The sequence below is a fragment of the Sitophilus oryzae genome, unplaced genomic scaffold (assembly GCF_002938485.1).
Source record: "Sitophilus oryzae breed Bouriz unplaced genomic scaffold, Soryzae_2.0 scaffold_1903_pilon_pilon, whole genome shotgun sequence".
NCBI classification, from domain to species: domain Eukaryota; kingdom Metazoa; phylum Arthropoda; class Insecta; order Coleoptera; family Curculionidae; genus Sitophilus; species Sitophilus oryzae.
Genome location: NW_022146617.1, coordinates 1209193 through 1227846, shown reverse-complemented (window position 1 = coordinate 1227846; position 18654 = coordinate 1209193). Strand labels below are relative to the sequence as shown.

The window sequence follows — 18654 nt, the reverse complement described above, 5'->3', positions numbered from 1 at the left end:
ACAAAAGGTTGTATAGTACTTTTATATGACAAAACTTTAGTTTTTGATAGGTTGATGCATAGGAGATTAGAATCGCACCAAGACTTAATGGTGCGTAAGTCACTGGATATAGTATCATATAGCGCCGCAACATCTGGACCGCTCCAAGTGAAACTAGTATCGTCCGCAAAGAGGCAGATTTTACCGCTAATGTCCAGATTTGCAATGTCGTTGATAAACACTAGAAACAAAATAGGGCCAAGTACTGAACCCTGAGGGACACCACATTCTATAGGCTTACAAGAAGACATAGACGTATCAATCCTCACAAGCTGCCTTCTGTTGCCAAGATATGACTTAAGCCATTCGAGCGGCACTCCCCTGAAACCATAGTATTGCAATTTGTTAATTAAGATATTATGATTTACACAATCGAAAGCCTTAGAGAAATCGCAGAAAATTGTTGCTGTAGAGTGATGGTTATTCAGGCTAGAGTATACATTATTAAAAAGGTCGAACATAGCATCATTTGTGCAACTGTGACTTAGAAATCCAAATTGATGGGTAGTAAGTATTTTATATTTAAGGAGAAAAGATAGAAACCTTTTTTTAACCAATCTTTCAATGATCTTAGATAATGTGGGCAGGAGTGCAATTGGGCGATAGTTCGAAGCTTCATCTTTATCACCTCCTTTATACAGAGGAATAATTATTGCTGTCTTAAGACAGTTTGGAAAAACTCCTTTTTGGAATGACTCGTTAATTAAAGTAGTAAGATGGTTTAATGTGCATTCAGGAAGTTCAGAGAACATTTTGAGAGTAAGCCCATCAGTCCCAGATGAGGATTTGTTTTTAATACTATTAATTGTACTACAAATATTCTTGTACTACATTCATTATTAGGCATTTTCAGTACAAAAAGTTATCAAACTTTTAACTTTTCCTCCACTAATTATTCTTCAAAATTTGCGAGAAATATCATTTTGGCCTTTAATTATCTTCCATCAAGAGAAATTGTGGTTAGAAATCAAAAGTTGATTTTTTATATGCTAAATATTAGGATTTCTCTATGGATACAACTGACTAAGGCAAGCTGTTGCTAGGATATTCTATTAATTTTAATTGTAGGTAAAGGAAATAAATTTGGATTGGAATGCCCGTCAAAATTTTGGGTCGCGACAGTTGTACGCGATCTGGCGCTGCTATAGCGGTTGCTAAGAACAACCGCAAACAAAAACAGAAATAATTTTCACTTGTCCATATCTCTTGTCAAAGTCAGAATATTCAAAAATTATAAAATCTTTCAAAATCTAAACCGCTCTCATTGAAAAAAAATCCAAAAAGTGTTTAAAACGTCCATTTTCAAAGTAATTATTGCTATCTTGTGAGTTTAATTTAAGTTTTATTTACTCAAACTCGTGATAATTGTGAAAAAGTGGCATCATTCAAAAAACTGTGCTGTGAACTGTGAACTGCAAAAACCATCGTGGATCGTGGTATAACGTCGGTTTCCAATGTTTCATACATGTCCTTATACAGGGTGGTCCGAACTGTATTCCGGAAACTTGGGAAGCATATTCTGCAAATAAAAATAAGCAAAAAAGTTCGTATAAATGTATGTCCTAAAATGCTTAGTTTCAGAGATACAGGGTGTAGAAGTTTCATTTTTATTTCAATTTTTTCTAAATAATTTCTGAAGTAACATCAATATTTGGATGAAAATTGGTGGGGAGTTTTTTGACATGAGAAATTTGATTTTGATGTCAATATGACTCCTACTAGTAGAGGGCGCCACCTACATGTGTTTTGTCTGTTTTGAAGCGTAATAACTTTTTGTCCGTACCTGTATAAAACTACCGAGTAAAAAAATATACATTTCTGTGACTTTTTACGTAAAAAATATCTCTTTGTAAAAATCGCTACGAGCAACCGTTTTCAAGATATTTAGAATGGAAATAGTCAATACATGTCATTATTGACGAAAAATAAACGCGTTGAGTAGATAGTTATTTCACTGAAATAATAAATTTGAGAAATTTTTATTTTTTTAAATTAATAATACATTTTTCTGCAAAAAATGGCAATAAAACAGTTTCTGTTGAACTTTTAGCACAAAAAGATTTCAAATTTATGATTTCAGTCTAATAACTATTTAGTCAACATCAAAGAATATACCTAGCTAGAAAAAGAATGGACCCTGCCATACTGAAAAATGGTCCTAGAGAAGTGGCCATCTATTGAGTAGGGCTGGTTTTAATTACGCAAAGCGTATTTATTGAATTTTGCTCTAAAATAATTAAATTTGATTATTAAATCTTATTTTTTACACAAATTCAACAATACTAATAACAAGTATCGTTGTGATGTGTAAAAAATAAGATTTAACAGTATAATTTATACAATTATTAAATAAAATTAAAGCCAAACATGTGTAAATGTTATTTATTATTTAAAGTTTTTATTTATAAGTCAAATAAGTATTTAAACATCGTTTATTATAATAAAACAAAACCAACGTAATACGCCCACAGTTTTGTAAATGGAGTAAATATAAATAGGTACTTAAATGATGGCAAAAATAAAAGACTTACATTATATTTTTAGGGCCACAAACAAAAGGAATTGTCACATAACAAATTACAGTTTGAAAAACGTTTTAATAATAATTTTTGATGATTGGCGCTATGACAACGACAATATTTTTTGAGAATTTGACAATAGTATGACAATGGCCGTTGGAAACTATGGAAACTACAAAAAAAATCTGATTGAACGCCATCTGGCAATAACTAGTAGCAATTTCTTAACCTAAAAATTAATTGCACTACAATCTAGCGCCCGAGGCTGGAACTATTTTATTTGAAATTGCCGTGGAAACGGTGGAACCGCTTTTGCTATTTCACTTTCCGGCTTTGAATAAGAAGACTAAGGAAGGAGCATATCAAAAATCTTAGGTACACCGCGATGGGCCTCAAATATGGCCGACTTAAATTCCGGTTTATCAGTGTCGTTCTAATTTTATTTAAAAAATGTAAAACTATGATGTAGGGTAGACGTGGGGTAGACTCAATAATTTGTTGTTTTATTTTACGTTGTGAATAAATGTTGGTAGTTATTAAAATTGTTATAAAAATATATAATTCTAATAATAAAGATAAGTTATAATAAGTATTTATTAACACAAACATCCGATACGCTACTGAAGCAGGTAAGTCAAATTAACGTATCTAAATTCTTTGACATCTAATCTTTGACAAGTAATAAATAAAAGCTAAAATGCAACAAAAATATATAATTTAGTTAATTTAAGTGAATTTCATAAATGATCGGTTTACTACACGTATGTATATTATATAGTCACTTACTAGCGAAAAGTTGTTCCATTATTTCACTCAATTTTTGCCGAGATCTACCGCACGCTACACAACCAACTGTTTTAGAGTCTTTTCCGATAAATCGCGATAGTTAATTTAAGTTCACACTGTTAATTTAAGTTCTGCCACAATTTCCATCTAGATTTACTACCTTTATACAACTATCAGTAGTAGAATAAATAATAGATAACATAAAATAAGCTCCGTAAAGACTGACAAATCCACAAAATTTCAAATCAAATTCAAATGTGTCAAATGAACTGTCAAGGGTCCCCACCCTAGAGAGCTTTTATGGTGGCTTTTCCGCCCACCATGCATGAATACATGGATAGCATTATGCTCCTTCCTTAGTCTTCTTATTCAAAGCTTTCCGGCCCCTGGTCAACATGTTTAATTTATGTCAATGATGACAGGTATTGGTAATTTCGTTTCCATATATCTCGAAAACCATTACTCGTAGCGATTTTTACCAAGAGACCTTTTTCACGTAGAAAACGTCGTAAATGTATATTTTTTTATTAAATATTTACGTTACTTCAGAAATTATTTGGAAATAATCGAAATAAAAATGAAATTTCTACACCCTGTATCTCCGAAACTAAGCATTTTAGGACATACATTTATACGAACTTTTTTACTTATTTTTAACTGCAGAAAACGCTGCCGAAGTTTCCGGAATACAGTTCGGACCACCCTGTATAAAATAAAGTTTCTTGTATGCAACACACTGCATTTTATTTATAAAATTATAAGAAAATAATAATAAATTTGAATAAACAAGATTTGGCGATATAATTCCGGAAAAAGCCAAACCGCTCCGAAATTTTCAAAAGCTTTGGGTCGCGACCGTTGCAATAATAGTGCCAATATATTGTCCTTATGGGCACTTTCCAATCTAAACTTGTTTCATTTATCTATGTAATTGTATTTTTTAAATATTATGAATGATCGTAAACTAAAAAGTATAAAATGTAATTGAAACCACTAATTTATTCCACAAATTACGAGGTTCTGAATGAAGCTGAAGAGACAAATTCGGAAATAAATGGTTAACATAATTTAATTTAAACCTATAGATAGTTGAAATGTTTTTGTCACTCTTCTCAAGAAACTGTCAGAGATCTCGGAGCTATTTCATAAAAAAAAAACTCCTTCCTAGTTTTATTTATTTACATCATCATAGTGTTTGTTCAAGTGTATTACAAAAGATCTATACATAATGTGCTTATTTAAAAGCATTGCTGCCAACCGATTCATCAAGTGGATGCAACACTTAACTAAACAAAAATTATTTTTATTCTGAGCTTTTTCACAAAGCAATCTTCTTTACATATTGTTTAACTAATCCGTGTTGTTCCTGTATAAATGTCCTAAGCCTCCTAAAATAAAAAATATATAATAAATCCAAAATACAGGGTGTCCCAGAAATAAGTGCAAATATTTTAACTGGTAGTATAGTTTAACCACAGAAACACGCCTCTGAGGTTTCTTTCGCGAAAAAAAAATTTTGAAAATTCTGAATTTTTGGAAAAATTTTTTGGAAGTTTTTATTTAAAAATTATAATTTCTTGATAATATGGCAACATAGGTAGTAGATTAAATTTACAAGAAAGAAAATCCAGAAAAGATTCAGTGGTTCTCAAAATTTTAGCAAAAAATCATTTTTTTTGGAAATTTGCAAAGTAAAATGACTCCGTTATTTTGGACTTATTTAAAAAACGATGAAGAGAAAATATGTTTTTTTTATCGAGATCTACCACCCCTTATAATAAGTTACTATACCGGGTGCGTCTCAAAAGTGGCTCACCCCTATAAATTTTTTATTTTTTTCAGATAAAAAAACGAGATTTGGTATGTTAGTATATGTTAAAATTAGGATTGATTGACGTATATTCAATTGTTTTAGTTAACTTCTTGTTCCATCGGAAATAACTACAACTTTTGATATTTAAATGGCCCCTCGGTATATTTTTATTTTATTGGGTAGAAAACGACAGACTGAATATAATGACATTAGATATGGTAACTTTTGATATTTTTGCTTAAAACAAAAATCGTATTTTAAATTTCAATCTAGAGTGCCATGTCTGTGTTAAAAAAACTAATTTTTAATCAAGGAGCCTTGGAAAAATAGATTTACCGCCTAATGTTTTTCGTGTCTTGTCCTGGCACATTAGAATATGCCCAAATCGTATTTTTAGTCATATCTCAATTATTTCAAATGGAACAAGGGCGGCACATTAGCATATTTGGAAAAACTATTTTTTTACAAATAATTTGGTACCACACTTGGTATTTCGAGTCAAATTGTCGTCATGAACCGCATGTTTTCAAATAAACCATATGCGAAAATATCAAAACCAATGACTAAAGAATACAAGGACATATAACACCTGAGACCAAATTGTTACCATTGGTCCAAACAGTGCCGTAGCCATATATTTTTCTTAACTTAGCTGCTTGAAGGGATATTTATATTTTTGATAAATGTTTTGACTATGCCTATGGTGTAAGCGGTGGTATAATACTAATTAATTACGAAAAAAACGTATTAAAATATTAACAAAAGGTAAAAAACTAGTATCGACGATTAGCACATTCAAGTATATGTAGTATCAGAAAAACAATTACAAAATTCAATAAGAAAACTCTAAAAAGCTGGAGTGGACTGTTTATTTACTTATGAAACCCAACTCCAATTTACGACACACAACAAATTATCGCTTATATTGTCGCTGTTGACGAGGTGGTGACTCATCCGTAGGCTCCAATATGATGGCGTCTAACGTCACAAATTCTGCTGCAGCCCGTATATGGGCGTTACATGTCCTTGTATTCTTTAGTCATTGGTCAAAACTTTACATATAATATGACATTTCTTCAAAGTGTCATTTTCTATCAAATAAAGTAAAAAAATACCGAAAGTGTCATTTAAAAATAAAATTTCCGGTGAATACGTCAATCAATTCTTATTTATGTCATCCAATCCGGTAAATATATCTTATCAGTCCAATTCTAATACACCCTCTCTGTTAAACAGAACAGATAGTTTTGGATTTAGAATTAGAACAATAAATTAACGCCCTACTGCATATCATATCGATATAAAATCATCGATATCACAAATCTATCTAATGCTAGTATCCATTTCGGTACAGTGAGAGAAAGTTAAACATTCTTGGCTAATAAGCCCCGACATATTTCGATAATAGGTATTAATAAACGAGTATTAGCAATGGTGTGCAATCGTTTTCGACGTGAAGTCAACACATGTAGAAGAATTCGCTGAGTAACAATATGTAACAGATTTTCGCTGAACGCTGCGAAATTTCCAGTGCGAATCGTTACCGTGCAATATTTAAATTATTTTGGTGACTCATTGATGAGATCCATCAACCATCAACTCCAATTTACGACACACAACAAATTATCGCTTATATTGTCGCTGTTGACGAGGTGGTGACTCATCCGTAGGCTCCAATATGATGGCGTCTAACGTCACAAATTCTGCTGCAGCCCGTATATGGGCGTTACATGTCCTTGTATTCTTTAGTCATTGGTCAAAACTTTACATATAATATGTCATTTCTTCAAAGTGTCATTTTCTATCAAATAAAGTAAAAAAATACCGAAAGTGTCATTTAAAAATAAAATTTCCGGTGAATACGTCAATCAATGGGAGTCTGGAGTGGCCTACACACGAACAACTTGTTTGACCCAACGGTCGGGTCAACAAATTGAATATTGCCTCTATATTACCTATCTCTAATCATCAGTTGAATCAACTAAGAAAAAGCCATGAGCGTCATGCTAGCTTCTTCTTTCTTGTGTTAATCAGGGATGCGCGAGTGCAAGTAAGATAGACGACGACAAAATGATGACGCTCGTGGCTTTTTTAGGTGATTCGTACGTATACATAGCTCCTATTTTATCAAAATGTAAAAAATCGGTCTTGTTCCTCGATATATAGTTGAGAACTTACAATAGTATTTTAGCCTTGAACATTGCTTTCCAAATCGTGATACTACGGCATCAGAATTAGTGTGACAAAATGGCGCCAGAATTAGCTTGAAAATGAAGGGCAGTCAGTATACAGGTTGTTAATTTGTTTATTACTCGCGGCAAGAGCTTTATGGTTGAAATATGGCAACCTCGGCCCGCTCGTCTAACGCGATGGGACGAGTCGGCATGATATTCGCCATATAATTTTACATATACTCGTTATGTATATCATGTATATCATGCACTAGGGTTACCCTAGTGCATGCGTTCTCAATAGGCAGTGTTGCCATTCTGTTCCCCTATAAGTAATTGTCGAGTTAACAACCCATATACATAACGAGTATATGTAAAATTATATGGCGAATATCATCGATTGTCATTTCCAAGCCAACTAACACTATTTCTTTTCGATGAAACTGTATATATTTTTTTATATAAACAGAAGAAATGTCATCCTGAAAACATTTTAGTCAAATTGCTATTAGCAGCATGACTACTCTCTCAAATTTTCTAAATTTACTATTTAGATTTTTTTTTAATTTATTAAAAAGTACTATTTTATGGCTAAAATTTCATTAAATGAGTTATTACTTTACTTTCTACATTTTTTAATATTATATAATGATTTTAAAAAACTGTTTTAAATATTTATGTAAGCTTACTACCTAATTTAAATAAAGTGAAACTTTTTTAAACATATCGTTTATTTTTACGGTATTCACTATAATGATTTTAACTGTTATATACTTTCTGTTTTTCTTTACTTTACTGCTTTTTTTGTACTCTTCCGGCATTTGAACATAATGTAATGGCCTAGTAGTAAAAACGCGGTTAGTCAAAGCCATGAAACTAAAAGCATTTTATAGCAAGCCATCTAATGAAAATATATCTAATTCATCGCAAATTGTCGAAGTTTCCTTAATTTCACTGAAATTAATTATTAAAGGGATAACGTAAAATGGTCGATATATCGACTAAAAATAAGTTTATAAAAAGACGATAGCTCTCTGGAAAATAATAGTTTGATTGAGAATACGAAATTGAAAGGAAATAAACATCTTCCTTTCGTCTTCAAGTATTATTCAAAGCTTTACTGTATGTCGTGCCAAAATGATGATACGTCCAGTCCAAGTGCTGGTTATTCAACCGAAATCTTCAAGCCCAAAGAAAGAGAGGAAGAGGTAAATAAACAATAATAAATCAGTTATAATTATTGTATTCGCATCAGTACTATTCAACTATAATTTAATATTTCTTTTATACTTTTGTAGCGGGTTCATTAATTTCTCGAAAATATTTCTGGATTTTCTCCACAAGAAGAAAATCGGTTTGTCAGTGATATTTAACATTTATTTATATAGGGGCCAGGTGGCGTAGAGGTACAGCTCTCGTCTACCAATCTGAAGGTTGTGGGTTCGAATCCTACAGCCAGCATTTCATCAGCCGACTATTTTTAATAAAATAGAAATAGTTTGGGTACCTAGGTCAGTACCTAGGTTTGGTTTGGTACCTAGGTCGACTCAGCCTTAAAGGAGTACTTGGGATTCACAATCCTGAGGTAATAATAGGCGTATGAAGCGTAGTGCTAGCCACATTACCTTCTTTGTATACCGAACGGCTCTAGCATGGCAAGCTGTACCTTGCTACCCCCAAGGCGTTAAACGATATACAGGGTCCGGCAATAGTGCGTCGGGCATCTGCAGCTCCTAGAATAAAAAACTTGAAAATTTTGTTTAAGTGCAAACCTAAAGTATCTACCAGGATGTATTTCAGGAAAATATTTTAACTTCTATAGGGTGGCTCAAAAAAGTGTGAGTGGACCTGGATGATTTTTTTTAAATGGAACACCCTGTATATTATTGCATCTTTGGCTTGCTTTCAGATCACTTTACATAACCCTAAGATATGAATAAATATATTTCGATAGTATCAGAGATATTAAAAAATAAATCAAAGATGTATATTTTTCAGCCCTTCTTAAAAAAATTATTAAAAATACAAGAACTGTTTTGAAATCAAAACTATATTAGGTATTTACTTTAGATGGTCTGTTCTTACTTTGCTATAAATATGGTAATCGTAAATCATACAGGATGTTCAATATTCTACACCAAACTTTCTAAAATATAAAATATATTTTCTTTGTTTTTTTAAATGGAACACCCTGTATATTATTTTTTTATTAGACGGAGAATTAAAAAATTAACATTTTCTGTATTTAGAGTATTTCAAAATTTTTAATGGTTTCGCAGATACACGCAGTATTACTTCATATGGCGCTTTCAATGGTAAAATACGAGTGAAAAATCATTGGGTGGCTTTGATAAAAATTTACTGTGGAAAATGCCATATGAAATATAAAACTGCAAATATCTGCGAAACCGTTAAAAATTTTGAAATACTCTAAATACAAAAAATGTTCATTTTCTAATTCTCCGTCTATTGATAGAATAATATACAGGGTGTTCCATTTAAAAAAAACGAAGAAAAATTGTTTTATATTTTAGAAAGTTTGGTGTACAATTTTGAACATTCTGTATAATTTACGATTATCATATTTATAACAAAGTAAGTGCAGCCTATCAAAAGTAAATACCTAATATAGTTTTAATTTCAGAACAGTTCCTGTATTTTTAATATTTTTTTAAGAAGGGTTGAAAAATATATATTTTTGGTTTATTTTTTAATATCTCTGAAACTATTGAAATAGATTTACTCATACCTTAGGATTATGTAAGGTGATCTGAAAGGAAGCCAAAAATGCAATAATATACAGAGTGTTCTATTTAAAAAAAAGTCATCCAGATCCACTCACACTTTTTCGAGCCACCCTATAGAAGTTAAAATATTTTCCGGAAATACATCCTGGTACATACTTTAGATTTGCACTTAAACAAAATTCCCAAGTTTTTTATTCTAGGAGCTACAGATGCCCGACGCACTATTGCCGGACCCTGTATACGGTTTGATTTGGCTATTATTATTTTTTATTTTACTAATAAAACAAATTATTTAACGGACAAACAAGCTTAACGTTTCATGAACTATATCTCCTTCCGTTGAAAGAAGCAAAAAAAACATAAAGAATAAAGAAATAAAATGTTGTCTTTAGTAATTATAATTGATAAAAATTAAATAATTATAATTGATAAAAACAAGGTTATTTCATTAATTTCTTGTCTGAATGTCGTAATCGTAATAAAATGAGGTTATGCAAGTTTGAAATAACAAAGAGGGATCACAAAAGGATAAAGCGGAAAGGACAGGAAATACAATTAATAGACGTAATCTACAGAGCTAAATCCCTCGAATGACAATTAGCAAGATGCCTAACGAGAAATACTAAAGAAAGATGGTTCATAAAAAATCCACAGTAGTACCTAAAGATTGACTACAATAGTATAGAGTAGATAAAATAGATCTGACACTAGGGTTGTCAGACATGATCTACGTAGTGGCACCCACAGGATTAAATTTCAAATGGCAATAGGCAAGTAATTTAGCAAGAAGGCTTAACAAAATCACACGGTGATAACAAAAAAGTGTAAAAAGACTAAAAAGAGGCACTAATTAATGAAAATAAACTAAGACGACAAGCAGGAACAAAGTGGTATAAAATTGTAGAACATCGAAAACCATGAGCGCAGATAAGAGATGAATATGTAAAGGAGGTTTCACCGTAACTAAAAGCAAAATAAACGTGATAGTGATGAAAATAGCTACTATAGCTGCACTGCTTTTAGCACATCGATATTGGAAAGGAAAACTAATTTTATTTATAACTCTATTTCCCATCAGTGTTTGCGACCTTGTTCTATTTCTTCCTACAACTTTAAATAGTTTATTTCGTTTATTTCCATTGTCTATTTTTGGATATATTATTAAAACTACCTGTTATTTTAATTGCCGATGGTTAAAAAGTTTCTGGTTTCGCATTTTTAATTCCTATTTTTGCATTTGTGCATTCATTAATAATTTTTCGTATGGAATTTTCGTATTAATGAACAAAATTTACGTAAGCTCCTTAACATATTAACTACGCGAAACGGAATTTCCATATTTTTTTTTATTTGATCATAATTTCTTTGTCCATGATACACATTTTTCTTTTATTTGAAACTTCTTGATTAAACAAATAATTGGTCTTAATGGTATCATAGGTCTTGAATTATAAATAACTGCATACAATATAATATGAAATTATGATGCAGGCAATAAAAATATATACAAACATCCGAAAATAATTAGAACACCTTTAACCTTAAGTTGTTTAGAAAAGTTTACTTCTTATTATAGCGACCTGTCCATATATTTTATCAAAGACTTTCTTAATAAAGCTTTCATATTTTGGTTATCTATCTTTCCCGCACCATTGTTGGTAATATTTTTATATTATATTTATTATTTTGATATTACATATTTTTTATTGTTTAATTTCAAGGTACCATTTTCAAGTTTTTTGCAATGTGAGCCATATATTGAGTAAACAAACATATCATATTATGCACTTTTATATACTAATTCATTATAATAAAATTAAATCATAAATATATATTGTAATTATATTCCTGCAGTTTAAGTGAAAGGTTTTGTTCTTAAATATCTAATATAAGTATTATAAACGCGTGTTAAAATATTTTTAAAATTTGTGGAATATATGTATACAGGGTGGTCCGAATTGTATTCCGGAAACTTCGGCAGCATATTCTTCAGATAAAAATAGGTAAAAAAGTTCATATAAATGTATGTCCTAAAATGCTTAGTTTCGGAGATACAGGGTGTAGAAATTTCACTTTTATTTCGATTTTTTCCAAATAATTTCTGAAGTAACGTCAATATTTAGATGAAAATTGGTGTGTGGGAGTTTTTTGGTATGAGAAATTTGATTTTGATGTCAATATGACTCCTACTGGTAGAGGGCGCCACCTACATGTGTTTTAACTGTTTTGAAGCGTAATAACTTTTTGTCCGTACCTGTATAAAACTACCGAGGGAAAAAATATACATCTCTGTGATTTTTTACGTAAAAACAATCTCTTTGTAAAAATCGCTACGAGCAACCGTTCTCAAGATATTTAGAATGGAAATAGTCAATACATGCCATTATTAACGAAAAATAAACAGGTTGGGTAGATATAATTATTTCACTAAAATAATAAATTTGGGAAATGTTTATTTTTTTAAATTAATCATATTTGTTCTGCAAAAAAATGATGATAAAACAGTTTTTGTTGATCTTTTGGTAAAAAACATTTCAAATATATGATCTCAGTCTAATAACTATTTAGTCAACATGTTTAATTTATGTCAGTGATGACAGGTATTGATAATTTCAATTCCAAATATCTCGAGAACCATTACTCGTAGCGATTTTTACCAAGAGACCTTTTTTACGTAAAAAGCGTCGTAAATGTATATTTTATTACTCTTACTAAAGTAGTTTTATATAGGTACGGACGAAAAGTTATTACTCCTCAAACCAGTTAAAAAATATGTAGGTAGTGGCCTCTACTAGTAGGAGTCATATTGACTTCAAAATCAAATTTCTCATGTCAAAAAACTCCCAGATACCAATTTTTATCCAAATACTGACGTTACTGCAGAAATTATTTGGAAAAAATCGAAATAAAAATGAAATTTCTACACCCTGTATCTCCGAAACTAAGCATTTTTGGACATACATCCATACAAACATTTTTACTTATTTTTATGTGCAGAATATGCTGCCGAAGTTTCCGGAATACAATTCGGACCACCCTGTATAATAAAAGAATATAGTATATATTAACATAAAACAAGATGTAATTAAAGAAATATCATCGTAACAACAGCTATTTTAGAAACGTCTAGGTTTACTTATTTCACTGAGATTTATGAAAAAAATCCTTTGACTGGGATACAGATACCGCCACGTTTTGGAAATAGCTCAAAACAAAAAAAAATTGAACGAGGCAACAAAAAACGCCCAAAAAACTCCCACACGCGTAGTTTTCAGGCGCTTTTAAGATTCGAAAGTAGGTCGAGGAAACTCGAAGTGGGTCAAAACAACTGGACATAAATCGAAATGCGTTAAAGTTAGGCGACAAAATACGACCTTGACATGTTTCGAAGAGTTTTTCGCATAGTGTAGAGGCTGCTTTAGAATGAGAAGCTATCAAATACTTCGTGCCAACACTTTGATTTTGAGAGATTGACCATTTTGTTGGGAAACTAAAAATTTAACACTCAAACTCAAATGCTTTAGATCGGAGACCTCCGTTTTCGTCCAAACATTTTTATAACATCAGATCTTATTATTAACACATGGCATCACACAAAAACATAGATCCGAAATGTGAGCTATATATAAGTATTTTTAATATGTTTTGATAAAACTATTTATTTATTGGCTGAACTGAGAAAAATACACAAACCGATCTAACATTTTCGTTTTTCTTTGCAGTCAAAGCGGCGTGATGGGAGAGCGAGTGGAACCGGTGGTTCCAGGTCCGGACTTGGTGGGTGTGAACGTGGAAAGGCCGATGAACATGGCTCACCAGCAGTCTTCCCTCTGGAACAAACGACAGCAAGCCGTGTGCGTACGGCACGCTTTTAAACATTACGGCTCAAAGAAGAATCCAAACCACGTACTTAGCGACCTGAACATGACCGTAGCCAAAGGAACCATGTAAGTAACAACAAAGATAACATAGACAGAAATTTAGCCCTTTAAGTTATGAAACTAGCTACTCAAATGACCTAATCGTCGCCTAGTAGTTTTAGGTCAAACATAGAACCAAGAATTTTTGTATTGCTCAACATTCCGTTCCAATTTAAGCTTGAAACTTTTGAGTCAAATAAAGTCAAGTATGAACTGTTGCGTACTATTGTGTATTTAGATTTATTATAATTCACTCTTTAGAAATATTTTCAAGCATGGGCGTAGCTATGTATTAATTTAAGGTTGGGCAAAAATTGTCAAAATTCAGTACCAAAATTTGCTTTATCTTAGCCCACGGCCACACAGAAAGCGTTTTTTGCGTTTTTAGCGTGAAGCGTCTTTAGCGACAAAATAACAGGATTATATAGGAGTGGCCACACCAAAAGCGTGTAGCGTTCGACATGTCTCGCAAAAAACGCAAATGAAAACAAATCAGTTTGTTTTCTGTAGCGTCTTTAGCTTTTTCTAAGATGAGACCCCGTCATAGGCGGACGTTATATTTAATAATACAATAAAAACAAATTAAATAGTATGCATTTTTTTTCATCTTAGGGTATTATCTAAAAATATTTTTATAAAGAACATCTACTGTTTAGGAAGATTCTATTAAATTCAAGAATTTGAACGAAATGTTTGAAAAAGTGTAGCTTGAAATCTTGAAAAAGTAATAAATTAAATATTTTCTTACGCGTAAAAAATAGTTTTTTATGCGTAAAAAGTGTTTTTTCTGCGTAAAAAAGTTTTTTTAACAGAAACAAATAGTTTTTGACACGTAAATTTCTTTTTGGGTAAAAAAGTTTGACAGGTAAAAATTAGTTTTTTACGTGTAACAAATAGTTCTTTACACCTAATTTTTTTGCCTAACAAGCGTTTTTTTACCAGAAACAATACGTTGTTGACGCGTAAAGATTAGTTTTATACGTGTAATAAATAATTTTTTACACGCAAAAATTTTTTTTTTTGGTAAAAAAGTTTTTTTACCAGAAACAATGTTTTTGACGCGTAAAAATTAGTTTTTTACGTGTAACAAATAGTTTTTTACAGGTAAAAAATATTTTTTTTGTGTAAGAAAGTTTTTCTACCAGAAACAATAAGTTTTTGACGCGTAAAAAAATAGTTTTTTACGTGTAACAAATATATTTTTACGCGTAACAAATAGTTTTATATGCGTAAAAAATAGTTTTCTACCAGTAACAAATAGTTTTATACGCGTAAAAAATAGTTTTCTACCAGTAACAAATAGTTTTATACGCGTAAAAAATAGTTTATTACGTGTAACAGTTTTATTCGCGTAAAATAACAAAAATAGTTTTTACGTGTAACAAATGTTTTTTTACACGTAATTTTGATTCACTTTTACAAAATTTGTATTATATTTTTGATAAACACGTGTACTGATCACAAATACACGTCGCGTCGCTACGTATTTCTAAGCCGTTAACACGTTTCGTTACAACGAGCTCGTGTGTCAAAGCCGTCTCACTAGCTCGTATGTCACGGCCTTGAATTTTTACTCCCAGAGCGCGTAAAGGAGTTTTACTCCAAAATGTTTCATAAATCATGTCCTAAAATTGCATTAGCAACTAGAAATATTTACTATTCTATTATATAATTATAATTATTTATTATATTATATTATAATTATGACAAGTACTAACCACAACATTACAATATAAAAAAACTATACACATATAAAAAACTATACACATATAATAAACTAAAATTCGTAATATAAAGGGCAAATAATAATTATTATTTTTACACACACCACTGGCACTAGCAGTATATTGCCTTTGTCTACGAATATATGCCCCGGCCCGTCCACAATTCAATCCCAGCATCTTTTATCTTCGTCTTTTCAACGCTAACGGCGCCGATCTCGCCTATCTCTTTCTCACAGGATTGATTGTTGGACGGGCCGGGAATCCACGAGCTTGCGACGTTACTAATTGACATCTGGATAGAAACTGAAAACCTGCCGCGTCTTTTGTGTGTTTTTAATGGACACATATCGATAAAAACGCTTAAAACGATAAAATCGCAAAAAGCGCTTGAGACGCAAAAAACGCAAAACGCTAAACACGCTTTCTGTGTGGCCGTGGGCTTATACTTTACTCAACAAATAAGTACCTTCATTTTAAAGCTGCAAGGGTAAACCACGACAAAATTTCGATTCACATTTATTTTTCCCTTCTTGAACGAATCTACCTTACAAGATTTTGATTATGATTATATGAGAGTTGTGATAAATGATGATGATTCTTAAATGACTTAAATAGTACATAAATGCACAAATTTGTAGAATTTTTGTAGAAGTTTTTGTAGAAAAGCTTTAGAGAACTCTCTTAAGTTTGAAATGTGTTGATTAGCTCTCGTTTTTAATTGTCGTTTGTGATATATCATGTTGCACAATTTGAAGAAATTTAAAAAATTCTTTTCCAGACTAACTATTTGATAAATGCAACACTTTAAATTGCTATGCTTGGCTACTATCACAACCCCAACATAAACGCACGTATCGAAATATACCTGTGAATAGTTATTATCGCTGCGTTTGTCTTGTTTCTCAGTGTTGTTATCGCATGAATACGGCCTAAGGTCATGTTTTACCCCAAATACTCCCTAAGTTGACATATGATACGTCATTGTATTTAGAATGTCATTTTCTATCGAATAAAGTAATAAAATACCGAGGGTGCCATTTAAAGATCAAAAATTGTAGTTATTTCCGGTGAAACAGGAAGTGACAGAAAACAATTGAATACGTCAATCAATCCTAATTTATGTCATATACTAACATACCATCTCATTTTTTTATCTAAAAAAAAATAAAAAAAGTTATAGGGTTGAGTCACTTTTGAGACGCACCCGGTATATGCGGCGTCGTATAAATTTGCTACCTGCAATGTATGTAGAAAATTCGCCCGACTTTTTATGGAGTATGTCACATTAAAATCGGATTTCAATTTATTTCATTCTAGGATCGCTTGCGTTCATCGCTTGGTACTCGTCACTTGCATCGCCCGTTCATAATTGAGCGATGTCGGTGATTTCAATCATCGAGTACTCGAGCGAATTTTCGCTCGAGTTATCCCATCACTAGTAATTTGTGTTCAATGAACTTAATTTGATTCCATAAATGTGTAGTAGTATATTACACCCTGTATATTACTATAACTTCCAATTTTTCATCACCAATAACTTAATTTATTAGGCACTAAAATTATTATTAAATTTTCTGTTATAAAATTATTGCTGTATATAAATATATAAATAAAGAAACATTTTATTGTTCGAAACAATTTTGAAACAAAAAAAATACAAATAATATGTTTCCATTCATTTAAAACTCTGTTTACATTTACATGTCCCTGTTACAGAAAGATTATAAGACTCTAATTAACAGAAAGAATTAATCATAATTACGTCAATTCTTTAAAGCTGTTACAAAATAACATGTTCTCCTTTGGACAGTCGCCTGTCCACATCGTCACAAATTAAATGGGAAAACACAATAATATCCTATCGGTTTCTTTTTTTCATTTTAATTATTGCTTAAACAGCTCTTATTAGTATGGAAACGAATTTAAATAGCTAATGCTTGGAGAATAATCGGAAATTATCGAAATAGAAAGTAAAATTAACGGTATGTCAGACAACACAATTCTGCATTTACGCTTACGTAAGGCTGCACCTGATATTACTTACCGGGGACATTCCATAAATACCTGTTATGTTATGAACCAAAAAATTATATTAATGGCTATCAATTGTTGTTTCCTGTAATTTAACTTTCGACTTATTTCATGGTGTATTGATCGCATCAAAATGTGTTGTGCTGTTGTTCAAATTTTCGTCATATAGTTTTTTACATATGGGTAGAGTATTGAACTTACAACGTTTAATATATATACAGGGTGTCCCAGAAATAAGTGCAAGTATTTTAAGGCGTTGTGGATCTCGATAAAAGAAACATATTTTCTCTTTATCGTTTTTCAAATAGTCCAAAATAACGGAGTTATTTTACTATAAAAATTTCCAAAAAAAAAATATTTTTTGCTAAAATTTTGAGAACCACTGAATGTTTCTGGATTTTCTTTCTTGTAAATTTAATCTAATATCTATGTTGCCATATTATCAAGAAATTATGTTTTTTACCTAAAAACTAAAAAAATTTCCAAAAATTTTTTCAAAAAGTTTCGAATTTTCAAAATTTTTTTTCTCGAAAAAAACTTCACAGGCGTGTTTCTGGGGTTGAATTATACTACCAGTTAAAATACTTGCACTTATTTCTGGGACACCCTGTATAATAATATACAGGGTGTTTCAAAAATCATGTGCTATCTCTCGTGGGGAGATTCCGAGTAAAAATAAGATTTATTTTTTAAATCAACATACGTCCGATTCTGCTTTGTTTCGTAGCTACAGGGTGTTAAAATCTTAATATTTTTTCGATTTATTATAATTTTCTTCCAAGTACTACTTTTAGTGTTATGAATGAAATTTTGAGGGTAAAAGTTACTATAAATGCGACATATTTTAAAGCTATAAAAGTATCAGCATATTGGGTTATTACTAGAATATTTTTCCAAAAAGAGC

At 31.2% G+C, this 18654-nt stretch overlaps 1 protein-coding gene across 3 annotated transcripts in view; it reads left to right on the top strand.

Annotated features, from left to right (window-relative positions):
- The window catches only part of LOC115883469 (ABC transporter G family member 20), a 148553-nt gene that overhangs the window by 77145 nt on the left and 52754 nt on the right, over window positions 1-18654 (top strand). For all 3 annotated transcript variants that reach the window (XM_030901833.1, XM_030901831.1, XM_030901832.1), the window contains exon 2: window positions 13798-14022. In XM_030901833.1, coding sequence (XP_030757693.1) covers window positions 13811-14022 — 212 coding nt within the window. In that variant the 5' untranslated portion in view covers window positions 13798-13810. The remainder of the gene's footprint in view (window positions 1-13797; window positions 14023-18654) is intronic.